Raw genomic sequence first — 18,317 nt, forward strand, 5'->3', positions numbered from 1 at the left:
TTCTGGTATTGCCCCCATATAAAGTACCACGTTAGATTTTATTTCATTATTAAAAAGCTCAACAGGTATGAATAATACCTATGTCTGTAGGTCTAACCCCTCTATTCAAGCAGAGACACATACAGCTGTTTGCCCAGGACCAGGTCTAGGCTGGTTTTGAAGATCTCCAAGGAAGGAGCCTCCACAACCTCTGCATATGAAACATGCATATTCCATATTTGATAGATACAACTACTTGTGAATCATAAAAATTGGCTGTGTCTGATAAATAGAACTACTGAATAACAAAATATCTTGGTATTGCAATAAAAATGCGTCAGAGGACTGATGCAGAGAAAAAGGGATAAGCTAAAGTTATGAAACTTCACAAGGTGACACTACTGAGGTAATTTGGAGTGATAAATAAGATACATTTGTCCTGCTGTACCCTTGGTAAATCTGTTCCTGGACAGACATATGAAATAATGGTGAACTTTTATCAGTTCTGCTCTCTAGGAAGAATTTAGAGTAGGGAATCCATAATAATACATTATAAAACAGTGCTTACAGAAACCAAATTGACTGCTGCATAGCCTACAGTAAATTATTACTTCCTTTCTCAGACAGTGTAATCAGATAATTTTAGATGTTAGGTACACAGACAGTAGGGGAAAGGTGTTGAGATTTTGCATGTACATCTCCATCTGAGCTTAACGAAACATTGCCAATCACTTTGCTAGTCTTCCTGGCCACACAAATGCTTATTCAGGTCAGGATGCCTGTTGGCCTTCTTGGCTACCTGGGCATGCTGGTTTAGAGGCAACATACAGTATATATACCATACCATTCAGCATGCCCTCTGCACTACAGCTAGGAAGTGGTTCTAAAATCCATTTCAAATTACTGTGTGTTTCTTACTGAATAAGTAGGGGGATTCACAATTCCTTTCTGCATTGAATGAAATCTGGTAGAAAATCTTTATAGAAATTATGAAAACAAAATTTCAGATAAACAAATAGTCATCTGGAATTTAAATAGATCATTAGTAGGAGAGGGAAATACTTCGATAGTGCACATATTTTAAAGTCTATGTAAGCTGCTTATACAACAGGTTTATATCTTTTTCTAAAAAGTGGGGGAGAAAAATAATGAAGAAATATTTTTATTAGCTTATATGTTTTAGAGCAATTCAGAGTAAAATCACCAAAGTCAAAGGAGAAAACATATGTGGATTCATCCTGCTGATATTACACTTATTCTGACACAAGGAATAAACTCAGCAAACATTTCTAGATAAGGCTTGTACCTGAGTACAGCCATTGTAAGAATTCTGTTAACAAATTGCAATTGAAATGCCTGCTAAGGGCTGAAGGGACTTGTTTGATTGTTTGTTTTTCTTTTTGTCATTCCATTTTAGCTGCTTCCTTGCTCATTACATTGTTCCCATTAGCATAATGTATTGGTTGTGTTTGCACAGCTTTTCCTGCCAAAGGCTGCCCTGCAGTTGTAGAGCCATTGGGGTAACCAGCTGTTACTTATTTAAACCTCCATCATTTTGTGACAGAGTAACTTAATTATGTCCTGCTTGAAAATGCTAAATAAAATTATCTTCTGAACAACTGTACTTCATTTCATATTTGTCTCTATCAGGTGCTTGAACTCTCACACGTAAAACCTAATGCACAAAATAGACAAACACATCCTAGAACTAAACCTGCCAGCAAGTTATTTCTTAAAGTACTTGATGTTCTTTTATACTATTCCTGGTTCATGGTTATAATTTTGTCTAAGGTACAATGCATATTTGAATTACTTCAGAAACAGATTAAAATGCAGTTATTAGGATAAGAAGTCAGCAGTTAAGGTTGTGCTTTTGCTGTGTTTTATCAATAAGGAAAACAGTCAGTCATTTAAAAAAGACAGAATTGTAATACCCTGCAAATTTTAAATCTGAACAGCAAATAAGACTGCTTTCTACTCAGCAATATATTCTAGTTCTAAGAATGTTTCAGTCAATGATAATGGTCTCTGTGTTGTGGGAAACCATGTTGTTTTTATTTTGAACCTGTAGTATTAAGTCCAAGCCCCATTTTATTATTATTATTATTTATTTATTTATTTATTTTCTGGTACCATCTCTCATTCTCTTTAAAGCAGTTTTCTTCCTTTTAGATTTTCTTCACTAGAAAATCATGCATAGGAATGTGACAATTTTAGGCTTGCCAACTGGCTTCTAAAATTTTGAGTGTTCCAAATTGTCAGCCCTCATTTTTTTCAAATGGATTATAATTGAAGATCTACATGAGTCTGTTTTGAATAGTTGCCCACCTGCCATATTTGCTAGTTCATTTAGCCTTTGGGCAAATACAGTCTGCATTCAAAGTAGATACATGAAGAATAAATAAAATGTCCCAAGAGAAATAAATTTCACTAAGATTTATAAATATGAAAATATAAAATGATTCCCTGGATTTATCTACATCTTATATAAATGAACACATATATGCATCACAAATTAGAATGTATTTGACCAAAGACAGAATTTTCTAAGTATTTGAAAGACATCGAAACTGATTTCCTGCTTGCACTACAAGTTTAGTAGGAAATCTATAACAATCTTAGAGCAAAGAATATTTTTTATTGAATTAAATTGGAAAGAGTGAGATTAAGCAATGTACAGAATACCCAGCTGTAGCCTCTTCAAAAAGTCTTGTTACAAGGAGAAGGCCACAGGCTTTGTACTGACCTGCTATTGATGGCTCTTGGGATTCGTTTACACTTGTGTACTGACCTTGTGCTGGTTGTATTAACAGCTGTCCAGCAAACCGGAGACTATTGCTTAACTTATTTCAGTTTATCTCACTGAATAGTGTACACAATATAGATCTAATAAACCTGTGAAGCCTATGCTATAACAAACTTTAGGACTTAATCTCAGTTAGGCTGTGATAGAAATATGATGAGACATTAATGAGTAAAGGTAGATTGGTTATATCCAGGAATTAATTTTTGAAAAGAACAGATAAGCAGACAGTGTTAGAAAATGCCTACAAGTCAACTCTGATTAACCCAAGATTAAGGAGGTTCGAGTCTCACCATCAGTATCATGCACCTTCTCCTGCTGAAGGACTTGGCATTCTGGTGACTCAACATAAACCCTTCTATCTTCTATTCTAGTGGCAGGATGAACCTATAGGGTTCATTAAAAACAAAAGGAGTTCTGAAAAGGATCACTGACCACCAGAGAAGAGCTATTAATCCTGAAAATTTAAGTATAATAAGTTTAGCTACATGGTTAATGGCTTTTTCTTGTAATATAATAAAATGTGAACAGTAAATACTGGTATCATTATAATTGGTTTAATAGTAATGTTTGCTGTAATTTTGATAAAGCTGTTAGGATTTTTATTAGAATAACAATTAATGTTTACTTGGTATTTCACCTCTAAAAATTCTTAAGTGTGCATAACATACCACAGAAATCCTAATTCTACATTATGTTGAAGATTTAGTATATGTGTAACATAAGAACTACTTCTGAATAATCTTATTCTGCAGGTTTTTTATGATGCAGATTTTTTTTTTTTTCTGGTATTTAATTGTAGTATTGTTTTTATTGGGTTTTGGAGATTTCTTTAGACTTAAAGATTGTGAGTATTCACTTTAGGAGTTCAGCACTCGAACACAGAGACTGCCATATGTGCTACGAAAGATCTCATGTAAAGATTGATCACTGATCAAACTTTACTGGGAAATTAAATGAAGAAATGTATGGAGTTGAATGACCATTAATAATCACTGAGAATCTGTTTCCAAATTACAGGACAGATTAGCAAGGTTTGATGAAGTGAATGTCATCAGACTCCCAGTATCTGAATTCCAGGAGCTGTATGTATGTGGGATAGAGGTGTCCTACTCCATGGTAAAATTAGATATTGAGAAGTCACTGCAAAGTGTTTGGAAGAACTGAGGTTAGTTTTAAGATGGTGATTTTAAAAAAGTACTTTGTAGAGGAAACAGTACAATGAAAACTTTGCAGTGTGCAGCTGTACATACTTGCAGTGAGCAGCTGATGGGTCTTACTTTCAATAATAAATACAATGCTAAAAAAGGACCTAGTAAAGTCATTCTACTCTTAGCATAAAATAATTTATGGGTTGAAAGGGAATACTTATAAATATTGCTGGAAAGGTCTAAATTAGATTTCAAGTGTAAAAGCTGAACGGCGATATCATTACCATAATTCAGTTTTTGAAATGCAGGTATATTCATCTTCCACTGAGGCCTCGTGCTTTTATAGCTCCTCTAATGTCTCAGCTTTTATGAAAATTCATGCTTTTTAAAGCTGACAAACATTTACTTTGAAATCAGTAATTAGATTTGGCCTTTATCTTAAAATTTCTGAAATAAACTGGGATGTAGAAATGAAAATAAAGACTGTTTGTTTTCTCAATTTTTTTTTTTTTTGTAAGTTAGAGTCTCATCCTACATTTGCTGTTTGAGATTATAAACTCATGAATTTGGTACTTTCATGGTTGTGAAAAGGCTTTGACTTTTGGTCTTTCAGCCTTACTTTAATTCATGTTTTGTACAAAGTTTATCATATACCTTGCAAATATTCTTGTAATATGAATGTGAGAAAACCATTAATGACTGACATGCACTTATAATGTTTTTCCTCAAGAAGATATGAATTTTCTTCCCACAGGTCCAGACAGAAATTATTGTGCAATGAAAAGAGTAAAAATCTATAGGTGTATGCTTATGGGGATGTAGGTTCTGTGGAGAAGTATGAATCCTGGTGTTAATTATTGACTCCTCACCAATATTGTTACATTCTTGTTTGTAGAGTTTCCTGGTTTCTAACATATTTGCCTGCAGGCAGCCTTTTCCACATTCATTCTTTCTGTGGAACTGATTCCATGGTGTTTCTTTCTGATCTGGGAACACAACTGTGAAACCATAAGTGATGTTACCCAATCAACTCTTTAGCATGCTGCAGCCCATGCAGAAACAACTTCAGCATTATGGCATGCTAACAAATTCATAAAGAAGCAAGGGACTTCATATTCTGGAGGGGAAGAAAATTGACTATCAGTGCTTTTTTTTTTTTTTTTTTTTTTTTTTTTTTTTTTTTTTTATCTTTATGGGAAATAATTCTTGCTACAGTTCTGGCCTTGAAAAAAAACTGAAGTTAGCTTAAGGGACTGAGAAGATTCATAGAAGAGACATAAAATATTTGATAGCAAGGACAAGGGAAAAATGAAATCATAATTCCCTCTTCAGCTCTGTTGCTGGTGGTGTGGGAATATCAAGAGATATTCTAGTCTTATCAGGATGGTTTTCAGTGCTGAGGCTGCTTCCTTGGTTTGCACTTCTAAAGGGCAAATTGTATAGTGGACCAATAAGAGCCATTAGACCAACTGCATCTTTTAAACAATCACTTATTTTTGGAATACGAGCAGCTGAATTAAATCTAAATTAGGCACCCATATACCTTGTGATGTACAAAGCTTTCCTCTATAGCTAATCACTTCACTGAGTACAAGAATTGCTTATCTTTTGTGCTGTATCTACTAGCAGTTAGAGAACTTGCACCAAAGTGGAAAATATGGATTCAGTTCACTCAAGAAGTCACAACATCTGCATCGCCCACCCCTTTAAGTTATACTGTAAAAATCAGGGAATAGACTGGGTGAAAAGTATCCCCTCTTTTATCTACTAAAACTAAATAGAAAGGAAACATAAATAGGATAAGAAAAGCAATAAGTTGGGGAAGAAGCAATCTGGACAAAAGTTTGACATTACCACCTGTTTTTGTTCTCTAATTAAAACAGTTGTTTTATGGTGAGTTGAAGACATGTTATGTGCATGACATTGCCTCAGCAAGCATAGGTGAGGACCTAGGTGATTTTTAAAATTCTAATCAGGTAGGCTGAGTTGAGAGATAGACACTCAGTTCCTAAACTGGGAAACTGGTGCATGCATGAGCTTTTTTGCACAGATATTTTTCATGTTACCAAGGAGACAATTTAGTTTCAAGTACTTCCAATTCAAGGAAGTCACTGAAGCATATATGCTTTTCTGAAATATTCTTGAATACCCCAATATATCCAATGTCACAGTTTCTATAGAAAGAAGGAGATGGATCTAGAAGACATAGTATAAGATGGAAAATTCATGAATATCCAAATAACTGTTATCTGTTTTATCTGCTGAGGCAGGCAGAGGCTATGTTACCATCCTTCTGATAAGGAAATGGTTTGGGTCATTTACTGGGTATGGAAATACTGTATCTGAGTGGGGACAGCATCTGCATCATTAAAATGAGACACAGTCCCATGAAGGATCCTTCAATTAAAAAAGTAGAAAACAGTATATAAGAAGCCTGCAGTCTGTTCTAGTTAGAGGTGGGTTGATGAATGAAGCTGGGAAGGTGTTTAAGCCTCAAGTTTTTCCCATTATGTGAGGAGAAGCAAGATTTTTTTGTGTGCGCCACTGTGATTTTAGTTTTCTGTCTTATAAGTTTAGACTGTCAAGAACAAGGAGAATAGACATAGCAGCCCTTTTATATCTGTGAAAACATTGTTGGACAAAAAGGTTGTAGTTCAGAAGGGATTTCAGTGTGTGGAGTACTGAAATTCATTTCTGTGTAACCAAGAATTTTGACAAAGGGTCTTTATTCTCATGTAACTTAAAGCGATGTACCACTGTAAGACTTACAAAAAATTACTCAGGCCTCATATTAAACTGAAATTCTTTTGTTGCTACTTGAATTTTAGGGAATCAGACAAAAGTCAAACCAAGTTGTACACTTATCACAAGTGTGCAGCCTCCTGTTTGCTACACTTGGCCTTCAGGAAGGAGGAAAGAATTAACATGTTCCTGTCCTGTATAGACTCTCAGCTTTGAAACTGACTACTTAAAAAGAAGTAGAAAAAGTAATTAGGCCCAGACTATGTAGTAATCAATTACAGTGTCATCTACCTGGACTTCTGCAAACGAGTCCTCACCACATGCTTCTCTTTACACTAGAGATATGTGGATTTGAAGGATGGACTGTTTGATAGATTAAGAACCAGTTGGCTAGTCACAGCCAAAGAGTTGTGATGAACGGTTCTATGCCATGGTGGAGGCCAGTCACAAGTGGAGTTCCCCAGGGCTCGGTCTTGGGACCAGTACTCTTCAGCATCTTTATCAGTGACACAGATGATGTCATCAAGTGCACCCTCAGAATGTTTGTAGATGACACCAAGCTGCGTGGTGAAGTTAATACCTTGGGAGCTAGGGAAGCCATCCAGAGGGACCTGAACAGACTGGAGAAGTGGACCTGTGAGAGCCAAATGGGGTACAACAGGGCCAAATTCAAGGTGCTGCACTTGGGTTAGGGCAATCCCTGGTATTTATACAGACTGGGGGAAGAACCCCTTGAGAGCAGCCCTGTGGAGAAGGACTTGGGAGTCCTGGTGGATGAGAAGCTGGACATGAGCCAGCAGTGTATGCTTGCAGCCCGGAAGGCCAACTGTGTTCAGGGCTGCATTAAAAAAGGGGTGGCCATCAGGGAGAGGGAGGTGATTGTCCCCCTTTACTCAGCTCTTATGAGGTCCCATCTGGAGTACTGTGTTCAGGCCTGGGCTCCTAGCACAAGAAAGGTGCAGACCTCTTCAAATGGGTCCAGAGGAGAGCCACTAAGATGATCTGAGGGCTGAAGGACCTCTCCTTTGAAGAAAGTTGAGGGAACTTGGCTTGTACAGCTTGGAGACAGCTCTGGGGAGATCTCATTGTGGCCTTCCAGTATTTGAAGGAAGTGTATAAACAGGAGGGAGAACAACTGTTTACAAGGGTAGACAGTGACAGGACAAGAGGGAATGGTTTTAAACTAAGACAGGGAACATTTAGGTTAGATATTAGGAGGAAGTTTTTCTCCCAGATGATGGTGGTACACTGGAACAGGTCACCCAAGGAGATCGTGGATGCCCCATCCCTGGAGGCATTCAAGGCCAGGCTGGATGTGGCTCTAGGCAACCTGGTCTGGTGGTTGGTGAGCCTGCACATAGCAGGGGAGTTGAAACTATATGATTATTGTGGCCTTTTTCAACCCAGGCCATTCTATTATTCTGTGACAAAGTTGGAGTATGGAGTCAGATTGATGTACATACCACAGATAATATGCATGTATAAGTACACTTTCAAGACATTCCTCTCATCCACAGAAACCACCATGGATGTAATGATATAACTCATAGAAAACATTTGTACTAAGTATGTTGAAATCTCTGAGCTCTCAATATGGCAGTGAATACATGGTCGTGTTTAGAATCAGTTCACTTACAGAGTTTACTTTGAGTTTCAGTAAACCTTTAGGTAGACATTGTTTCTATTCTGTGAGCTTGACATCATAGGACTTCCTACATCAACAAGAACTTTGTGATCTCCTATTATGCAAATATCTGTTGCTAATCTGCCAGATCTATGTGTTTTACCCTATAACATTCAGTGATTATTTATGTGTTTTTTTTTTTTTTTTTTTTTTTTTTTTTTTTTATCCTCTGATAACTATATTGAACTATGAGAGGAAAAAAAAAAAAAAAGAAAAGAAAAAAAAAAAAAAGAAAAAGAAAAGAAGACATAACTATGGGTCAGGTATTTGAAAAGGAACAAGCATCTACATAGAACTCCATCCACAGAAGTCTGAAAAAAAAAATAAATAAATCTATGAATGTAATAGTGTAAGGTTTTCATTAGAAGCTCAGTCAAGGTTTGTTTTCAGGCACACTTGAAAGGAGTTTGGGAGACTGAATGTACTGGAGCTTTTTCTCTGTAGACTCTGTATTATTTATTTCCTGATGTAATATGTGTTAGGGTATCATTAAAAGGAAGTGTTGCTCCTATACACGTCTTCAGCTTAACAGGAAATTCTGGTTATCTTTTCAGCCTCATACTGACTTAGATTAGACTTAGATTCAAATCCCTACAGTCTTTGAAGCACTGTCTGTCTTTTCTTGAAGTAGATCAGGGTTTCCCTTATTTTGTGTGAGAATTTGGCAGTTTTTTATATGATCATACTGATGCTTTGCAGAGTCGTTCAAAGTGGGAGTCCACTCTGTAGAAATATATTTTACACATTTCATAGACTATCAGCAGTTGGCTGGGACCCTCAAGGATCACCAAGTCCAACTCCTGCCTCCACACAGGACAACCCCAAAATAAAGCCAGATGTCACAGATTCATGCAAAAAAAAAAAACTGTCAGATATTTTTTGTCTCCATGGGATATTAAAAACCTTTATAATTTACCCTTCTGATTCCCTGATTTTCTGATTTCCTAATTAGAACAAATCAAAAAATCTTCTATATTATAAAGTCTTTAGTAGGGAGACTTTTTTTAAGCTTGAAACTTAACTTATCAAAAATGTCATTAGTTTTTGCTTTGTGCCTGTTACTTGTTGAAATATGGATCACAATATGGCTTATTGTTGTAGAGGCATCCATCTAGTAAAATGAATGATACAAGATTAACCCTATTGTCACCCCTCTTGTTCTGTATAGATCTATTTGTTTATTGTATGCAAATACAGTTGCTATGGAATCTTGATTGTTTTCATGAATATGAAGTTTAACAAACACTGTTGTTTCCGGTGTCTACATTTGAGGTTAAAAAAGCCATAAGGCAGCTGTACTCAACTATAAAGGCAAATGAAGTGAAGTGCCTTTCTGAAGTATGTGCAGAAGAGTGGTGATGTTTCCATTTTCCAGCTTGTATTTTTAATACAATTACTTTATCTGCCTTCATATGTTAAATCCATATAGCAATGATTTTTATGTTGTTGTTTCTTTCCTTCCCCAGATGTACATCCAGACAACAACACTTACTGTCTCCATGAGTTTAAGTGCTTCTGTGTCTCTGGGCATGCTCTACATGCCCAAGGTTTATATTATCATTTTTCATCCAGAGCAGAATGTTCAGAAACGGAAGAGGAGCTTCAAGGCTGTAGTAACAGCTGCAACAATGCAAAGCAAACTGACCCAAAAAGGAAACGACAGACCAAATGGCGAGGTCAAAACTGAACTATGTGAAAGTCTTGAAACCAACAGTAAGTCATCTGTAGACTTTCCCATGGTCAAGAGTGGCAGCACTTCCTAATAGATGTACGTTCACAAGAATGCACTGTATTGTTTATTCTGTTTATTGCTTATGCATGAATCCAGAGATGTGTCAGAACTCATATACAGTTGAATGAAGGAATACATAAAGTTGAAAATAACTATTTATATCTTTCCTCCATAATATGTCTTTTTGTTTCTTTATCAAAACTCATGAGCACTAACATCACCCAGAAAAATGCTTCCCATCCGAGTCTTTGTTGTGGTTTAACTCATTTTGGTACAAAAAACATGCTAATTCCTATACAGCTTTATCATTACATGTTCCAGTTTGTCATGGGTTACCACTAGAAAGAAGTTCTTTACTTTGTCAGAAAAGCTCTTGAATCTTATTACTTCTCTAAAGTACTCTGATTTAGAATAGAAGAGAGGTTATAGCTTCTGTTGTGCTACATGACAGAAAATCTGATAAACTGAACATCATAATAATGACTTTAAAAGAGTACAACTTAACCCCCAGAACTCAGCAGTAGTGGAGAATCAGTAGAGAATCTATTGACGTGTTAAATGACACATAGATTGTACAGAAGCTGTTGAAGACTAATTTTTCAAGCATTTTACTGTAAATGAGATTTTCTGAAATTTCATTACTTTCTGATGATGTTGATAGAAAACTGAATAGTACTGAATAGTACTGTTTTGCTTGAGCACATTCAGAAAAGTACCAATTTTGAAGAGAAATGTCATATTTATTTCATAAAAATTCAGCTCCCACTGAATCCAACCAGAGCTTTCTAAGTTGAAGAATATATATGAATATTCCATGGGTTTACCATGCTATAATTGCTGAGTTCAAACTAATTCTCTTGCAAAACCCATCACTCTTCAAAATGTGTAAATTCACCGGAGTGAGGTACGTGTTTAAACAGCTTCAGATTTACACATATACCAAAAGACAATGAAATGGCTTGTGGAATAAATTACATCAGGAAACAGTAAACAACTCATAATTTCTAAAATATTCTAGAGTCTCCAAGAGAAAAATCAGAAGAGAAATAGATGTGGATTTTACTGAGTTTGGAACCTGGTCAGCTTCTGAGGAGAGGTCAAAGGAGAGATTCCACAGTAGGGTGAAAGAGAAAGCAGGAAATATAGTTTTGAGTATCTGATACTTATCTACTGCATTATCTAATTAAGAAATGCTGCGTGTGCTATTCTTTAAACTATGATTATGCAAAATTCATGGAAACAGCTGCTGTTGGAAGCAAGTCTGCTCCTCCAGTAGTATGATGCATGCAGGATAATGAGTGTTTACTGGGCACTGAATGAGATTTTGACAGTAGTACATCAATATAATTTTGAGATCACTAGGAGCTCTTGACTAGGCTTAGATCCAGGCATCATAATGGTCCATCGGCAAAAATTCAACTCAAGTCATTTGCACTCCAGACTGTCCCTATATAATTGAGTTTTGGCCTTAAGATGGGTTTCTGTCTTCTCAGAGTGTCCTCTACTATTAGAATTTGTTCAGCTGTTTCTGCCAAAATAGATACTGTCAAAACTTTTGGAGGCTCTTGTGAGTTCCTGGTGCACAAAGGGAGATTAATCGTTTTCACTAGGTTAGCAGTGAAAGATACTCAACATTGTAGAATTTCTTCTACTGTCCCAATTTGTGAAATCAGTGACAGCATACGAAACTGAAGCAGCCTATTCCTAGTGGTCCAGAAATGGGTTGTGCACTGTTTCTTCCCTTTCCTAAGCATAAATGCAGAAATTTATATTGATATCTCTGTTTCATCCTCTTCATTGTAAATAGCTTACATTCCATGCTGTCCCCCACATGAATACTGACACCTTTTTCTGAAAGCACATTCAGAAACAGTGGTAAACAAAATGTATCTGATAAACGAAATGACAAAGAAATCACAGAATTGTAGGGGCTGGAAAGGACCATCAAGTCCAAGCCCCCAAATAATAAATAAGTTTAAAAAGAACAACAACAACAAACACAAAAACATCCAGAAAAAAATTATAGGACGCATAATAATGACAAGCAATTTAGACTATGCCAGTTCCCAATTTTAATTCCAAAATGTTTTAGATCCTCTTTTCATTTTGTTCTTTTTCTTCTTTGTCTCATTCCCAACAGCAGTGCAGGAACTAGTGCTAGAAAGGAATGTTCATTCCCTGAAGTGTTTGGAGCCAAGTTGTTGCCTTTTCCGGCTATCTAAGCTTGCCAAAATATGGTGTGTTTTATTACTGTGAAATGCTCACAGTCTTAAAGAGCAGGACACCAGCTGCTGAAGCTTTCAGATTCCCACACAGGCACTATAGGCTTATTGCAGTGAACTTTAAAGATGATTTAAGTATTAAACAAATGATTAAATATTTGTATATTATATTAAACTTGACAGATTTTGAACTAGTATCTATACTAACTTCTTCTGCTGTCATTCTATTAAAGTAACAATGCTCAGAACTCAGCAGGATAATTTTTGTTTCTTGAATGTTCCCATGTTAATTTTGTAAAAAATGCTTGAGTTTCCAACATAGTCAAATTGTGGCAAATAAACAAGTTAATTAATTAACAATTAACAGTACTCTAAATTAATTGAGGTAACTTCTTATTTTTGTGTTGTGAGCTTCTTGAAAATGTCTTCCAATAATTTAACTTTCTGTGTTGTGATAAATCTGATTATAATGCATCACTGTGGGCTAAAAACATAAACATGAAAAGTTATTGATCTCAGCTGATACAGGGTAATGTGTTAAACTAGCTTAACCTAATCGCTTATCTGAGCTTTTGTTCAGAGTGAAGGAAAACATAAGCTCTGCTTCCTCCATCCTTTTATTCCCAAATGTGCAGTTTGCAGATGTTCCTTTATTTGTTATTTCTTTTCTGGGAAAAAAAGTTTTTTATGCTTTAAGTTACTTAATGCCATTTTGGCTGTCCTGTATTATTCTCAGAAGGAACTCAGAGGGCCAAAGGGAAAAAAGAGAAACCACTCAGAGATCCAGCTGTGGGAGCATGGGAGAGTTTAGATGGCAGCCTTGAATCCCATCTGAAAGATCTGAAATTTGTAAATGAGGCTATATTTACTTTGAGTATCCCAATACATAATAATGCCATTCCATATTGGTGCTGGAATACTGTGATTTATTGGCACACTTGTATCAAAGATTTGCTTAGTATGCCTGGAGCAAGCTTGAATTAGCTTTTTCAGACACAAAGTGCTTCCAGACATGAAATTCTCCAGTACACTGGAGCTACGTGCACAAGTAGGAATAAAAAATATTTCATTTTGTATCTTCCTTTCACTTATTAGTTTCTGCATATAAATAATTAGGGGGGAAAAAAAATTTAAAAATGTAGTGATGAATGACAATGGCCTGATTCTTATTTCAGATGTTCCAATAGAATCCAGAAAGGGGGAAAATAAAAAATAAAATAAGGAAATAAATACAGTTAAAATCTTTGAATCTATTGACCTGGGCATTTTTGTGCCATCAAATTACTTTCATATTGCCAGCTTCAGTCTTCAGTGTCCTAAGAACATGTCCCTAGCAGATGAAATATAAAACATACTTGGGAAACAACATTGATCTTTATGTATCCTGACCTAGATCATATAAAGATAAAAAGGGGAAGAGAGAGAGAGAGAGAGAGAGAGAGAGAGAGAGAGAGAGAGACTGGACCGTCAGCAGTCTTACTGCCATGTATCCATCTGGTTTGCAGATAGAGAGCCACCTGTGAGACCTGATATACCTGACTTTCTTCTTCCCATCACTCTATTAATGTAGCAGTAGAGACTTGGGTCACATTTTTTTATGGCAAAGGGATAAATTATAAGGGCTAGCAGCTAACACAAAATTCCATGTAAAATTCATCGTTGTTACTTGATGTTAGTTGATAGTGTTTTTAAATTTCTCAACTTATTGCTTCATTTTGAATGAGAAATATCAACTTAACCCAGTAGCAAAAATGACCATCAGCATAAGGACATCATAATAGTATGGCAACTTTAAAACACAAGGCATTTTTGCTGGAGATGTATTATGTTTGAAGACTATACAGAGAACAGGTGCTGTATTGACGTAGGCACTATCTACTAGTTTCAACAACTGGGAGAGGTGTTCCTCCCAAGGGACATCTAGCTTCCTTCTAGCTGCAAAGTTTTGTCCAAGAAAGAGGAGAACCGAAAACAAAAAACAGACAACAATCCAAAAAACAACTCTATATTTAGAAGTCTATGTAGAATTAGCCAAAATAATACCTGACAAACAGTAAGTTGAAATTCTGGTAAAGGAATTCAGAAACCAGAAGTAAAACACAGCTACTAAAAATATTGTTGATAGGTACAGAAAAATCAAAATACTGTAGAAAAAGTTTCCCAAGTCATAAACTAAAGTTATCATCATGAACACAAAAGTTAAGATCAAACTTACTTATTGCTTATATACATGCTTGAGTTTCTTAATTTTTTCCACAAACATTTGGAAATATATTGAAATGCTTAGTTCAAATGCTAAATGAATTCCTTTCTCTTCTTTCTAAAAAAAAAAACACTGAACTTTTTTGTTTTGTTTTGTTTTGTTTTGTTGTTTTTGTTGTTTTGTTTTTGTTTGCTTGTTTCTTCACAGCCTCCTCAACCAAGACAACTTATGTCAGTTACAGCAATCAGGCAAACTGAGCAGGGATGAAATTGAATGGAAGACCTCCAGGATGGGACCTTGCAAAGAAAGACTTTACCATCACCAGAATTCAGTCCTGGAAATATCAGTAGTCTACATTCAAATCAATAGTCAGTCTCCTAAAGAACAAGGATTGAACAAGAGGCAAAAGGCAAAAATGACAGGGGAAGGAAAAGTCCAGTTTCATATCATATACTGACAGTGTCAAATCTCTGAACTTCTCACTCACAAAAGGAAGCAAATCACAAAAGGAAAACAAATGTTAGCTTGTGAAAAAAAAAAAAAAAAAAGCTGTTGAAATAAATCATGTCTGATGTTATATTTGTAAGTACTTTTTTGTGATTGTGACAATTTCCTTTCCTGTCCTACATTGTTCAACTCGTAAAAGAAGAAGAGTTTGTTTCTTGTGATGGCTGACTGAATTAAGTCCTGGGTTATGCTAAAATAAATGCAATGGTCAAAGCATGCTAATTTTTATACAAAATAATTTATTTCTAATAATAAAGGAATGTTTTGCAAATGTTGAGACTTGTTTTGTTGCAGTTTTAAGAAAAAAAAGAAGTCCTTACACTGTTGTCTATTGTTTGTTTAGAATGTGCAGTAAAGGTGGGTGTACAAATAAAATAATAATCATGGCATCAGAAGAATGCAGTGTAAACTCTAAGCATATGTGCGTGTGTATGTATGTGTGCACGTGTGTGTGTGTATGTACGTGCATGCCTGCATGCATGTGTGTGTGTACTCTGCAGTGTGTGAATTTGTTCAAATTAATTTGTTCAATATCTTTTCTAATGGAAGGATTCCCCCCCCCCTTCCCCCTTCCCTCCCCCGTTCTGACATTTTATATGTTTGTAAAGTGAACGAGTCTCGATGGTGATTATTTTGTATGATTGTATTATATTTTTGAACCTCAACGAATAATTCTGATCCTCTTCATTTATGGAACTTACAGTTTGTAAGAATATATGGCAGCTAGACTGGATTAATCTGAAAATTTATTCAGCCTAGCATTCTGTCTTTGACAGGGAATGTAGCAGATGCTTATCTCAATAAAGGTGACTTTGAAATAACAGGAGAGAAATCAATTGAAAATTTGAAAAGCAGTTACCTAGTGGATATATATGCTGTTGCCCAGTGAACACTTAAAAATCAAAGAAATAGATGTCCATCAAAATAATTTCACATCTTCTAACGTACTGTGTTAAATGACTCTGTGTGCATTATAAATGATTACACAAAGAGAAATTCGTATAGATATCTGTCATGTTAATAAGCCCTTCCAAAGAAGTTTAAAAAAGACAGCTAGGGACTTTCAGCTGTTAACATATCTGTGATGACTTTTTCACTCCAGCATTTACCTCCTATCAGGCCAATGGGCCTTCACAACCAATTGGTTATTAAATGCTCTTTCTCCTGAATGTGTCTGGATGGCTCCTTGTGCTTTTTTTTCCTCATAGGAGCTGTATTTTTTGAAACATAGCCTACGGAAGCCATCTAAATATTCAATTATATTGTTTGATGCATTTGAAGTATCTGAAATGGAACACTTCCTGTTACAGTGTCAACAAGTAAATACCAGCACAGTCAGCAAAATGCATGTCAGTGGATTTTGATTTTCAAAATAACAAAGAGAAGAAGACATAGGTTGTTTTTTTTTTTTTTCTTTTGTTTTGTTTTGTTTTAAATCATTGATTGAGGAATGCTATGGCATAGTGTGGTATAGTGTAGCATAGTGTGCTTGCTATGTGTCTTTTCCTTGACTTTCCAGAAGTGCACCAATCCCAGCCCTGTGAACTGACACATACTCAATGAAAAGCCTAGAAGTAATGAAGCTAATATAATGAGATTTACTCATGTGACCAAAGGTAAACTGATTTGGGAGAAGAAAAGTCCTCAAAACCCCATTTGTTGTTTATGGCCAACAAATATCAAATTGAAGTGTCTTCTGTAGATGGACTTTATCGGTGTTTTTACAAGGCAGATTTCCATATTAATGACAATCTTCATAAGATTATTTTTTTTTTCTTTCTTTTAATCTGAAAGCCAGTGTTTTGGTATAATTTCTTTTTAAAGAAACCTTTGAGAAAATTACTTTTCAGTTCACAGTAAAACAAGTTTCAAATATTTTGTCTCTGATATCTTTATATGATAGCATATATAACCATATGCATCCAAAAGAAAAACAGTTTACAAGAAATGCATTTTTTACACAGTTCATTTTAGCATAAACGTTATCAATAAACATAAACACATTTTATATACAGATTAAGATTAGTATGTGAATCTTGACAGTAGCTCAAATAAAATTTTGTTTTAAATAGATTTACCAGTACACACAAGTTTTAGTTGAACACTAGGACTGGTCTGTAATGCACATTATTCTGTGCATTTTCTGTCTTTCTGTCTAAAATGCAGAATATATGAAGGCTAACCAATCTCACTAGTATTAATATAACTTACTAGAAGAACGAACCCACATTCATTACATAATAAACAGGGCATATGCACAATACAACAGAACAGTACTAGTCCACAGGTTTCACTTCCATAAAGTGGTTATGTGCATTTAACTATGTTCATAGAACACTGCATACTTGTCCCTAATAGCAATAACCAAAGGCCCAATCTTTCTTTCATCACTTTACAGCTGTGGGTCAGTAATACATGTTATTTCAGAAGTTAAATTCATCTTTGTTCTCATCAGTTTGGAAGACTTTTCATATACAGATAAATGTACAGATCATCTAAGATTTATTTATTTATTTATTTTCTGGCAACTTCTTATATGTTTAAGATTGTGTCTTCAGGTGTCTTTAAGTACCTTTATTTTTTTATTTTTATTTATTTTTATTTTTTTTTTTGCAATAGATTGCATTAGATCTACAAGTCCTACCTTGCTGGTTTGTTCAGCTAATTTCTATGACCCCATATGAGCTCTGCTTGAGGGACAGTTGCTTTAGGGGTCTGTAGCCCTTGATGTACCTTTTTCAGCATCATTGGTGAACACAAATGTTTCAGAGGAAGGAACAAGATATTTATAACAATTAGTTCCAATTAAGTTGTGTGGTTCTTATTGATCTTTCTCCCTGTTTTATCTGTTTCCATTAGAAAAAAAAAAAAAAAAAAAAAAAAAAAAAAAAAAAAGGAACATCTATAAGGAAAGAAACAGAACAGTATAATAGTTGGGGGGAAAAAAAGAAAAAAAGAAAAAAAACTATAATTTTGGAACACAGGTATAAAACAGGATGAACTTTAGAAAAAAAAATGCTTCCACCGTTATGTACTTTTTTTTTTTTTATGGGAAGACTGGCGGAATTGTCAGCAATGAGAAGTCCCTGCAGAGTCTGTTATTGTGCCTTTGAATACTCACACAGCTGCCTCATTTTTCTTCTCTCTGTGAAATAGCCATCACTTATTCTTTAACTACAGATACTTCACTGCTCTTTTTTAACAGCCTCTGATTCTTGATCTACCTCTTTCTGTTCTTTATTATATTACATTGCAATTCATGAAGCTACAGTTAAAGCATTATAAACATTTCCA

The 18,317-nt window shown here is 35.3% G+C and overlaps 1 protein-coding gene across 6 annotated transcripts in view; it reads left to right on the top strand.

Annotated features, from left to right (window-relative positions):
- GRM8 (glutamate metabotropic receptor 8) overlaps positions 1 to 15,838 on the top strand; it is a 317,260-nt gene extending 301,422 nt beyond the window's left edge. For 3 of the 6 annotated variants that reach the window (XM_072332477.1, XM_072332459.1, XM_072332486.1), the window contains 2 exons: positions 9,826 to 10,127; positions 14,724 to 15,838. In XM_072332477.1, coding sequence (XP_072188578.1) covers positions 9,826 to 10,122 — 297 coding nt within the window. In that variant the 3' untranslated portion in view covers positions 10,123 to 10,127; positions 14,724 to 15,838. The remainder of the gene's footprint in view (positions 1 to 9,825; positions 10,128 to 14,723) is intronic. The other 3 variants (XM_072332450.1, XM_072332469.1, XM_072332494.1) reach the window with 2 other exon arrangements.
- Positions 15,839 to 18,317: the final 2,479 nt, after the last annotated feature.

The sequence above is a fragment of the Excalfactoria chinensis genome, chromosome 1, assembly GCF_039878825.1.
Source record: "Excalfactoria chinensis isolate bCotChi1 chromosome 1, bCotChi1.hap2, whole genome shotgun sequence".
In the NCBI taxonomy this organism is placed as follows: Eukaryota; Metazoa; Chordata; class Aves; order Galliformes; family Phasianidae; genus Excalfactoria; species Excalfactoria chinensis.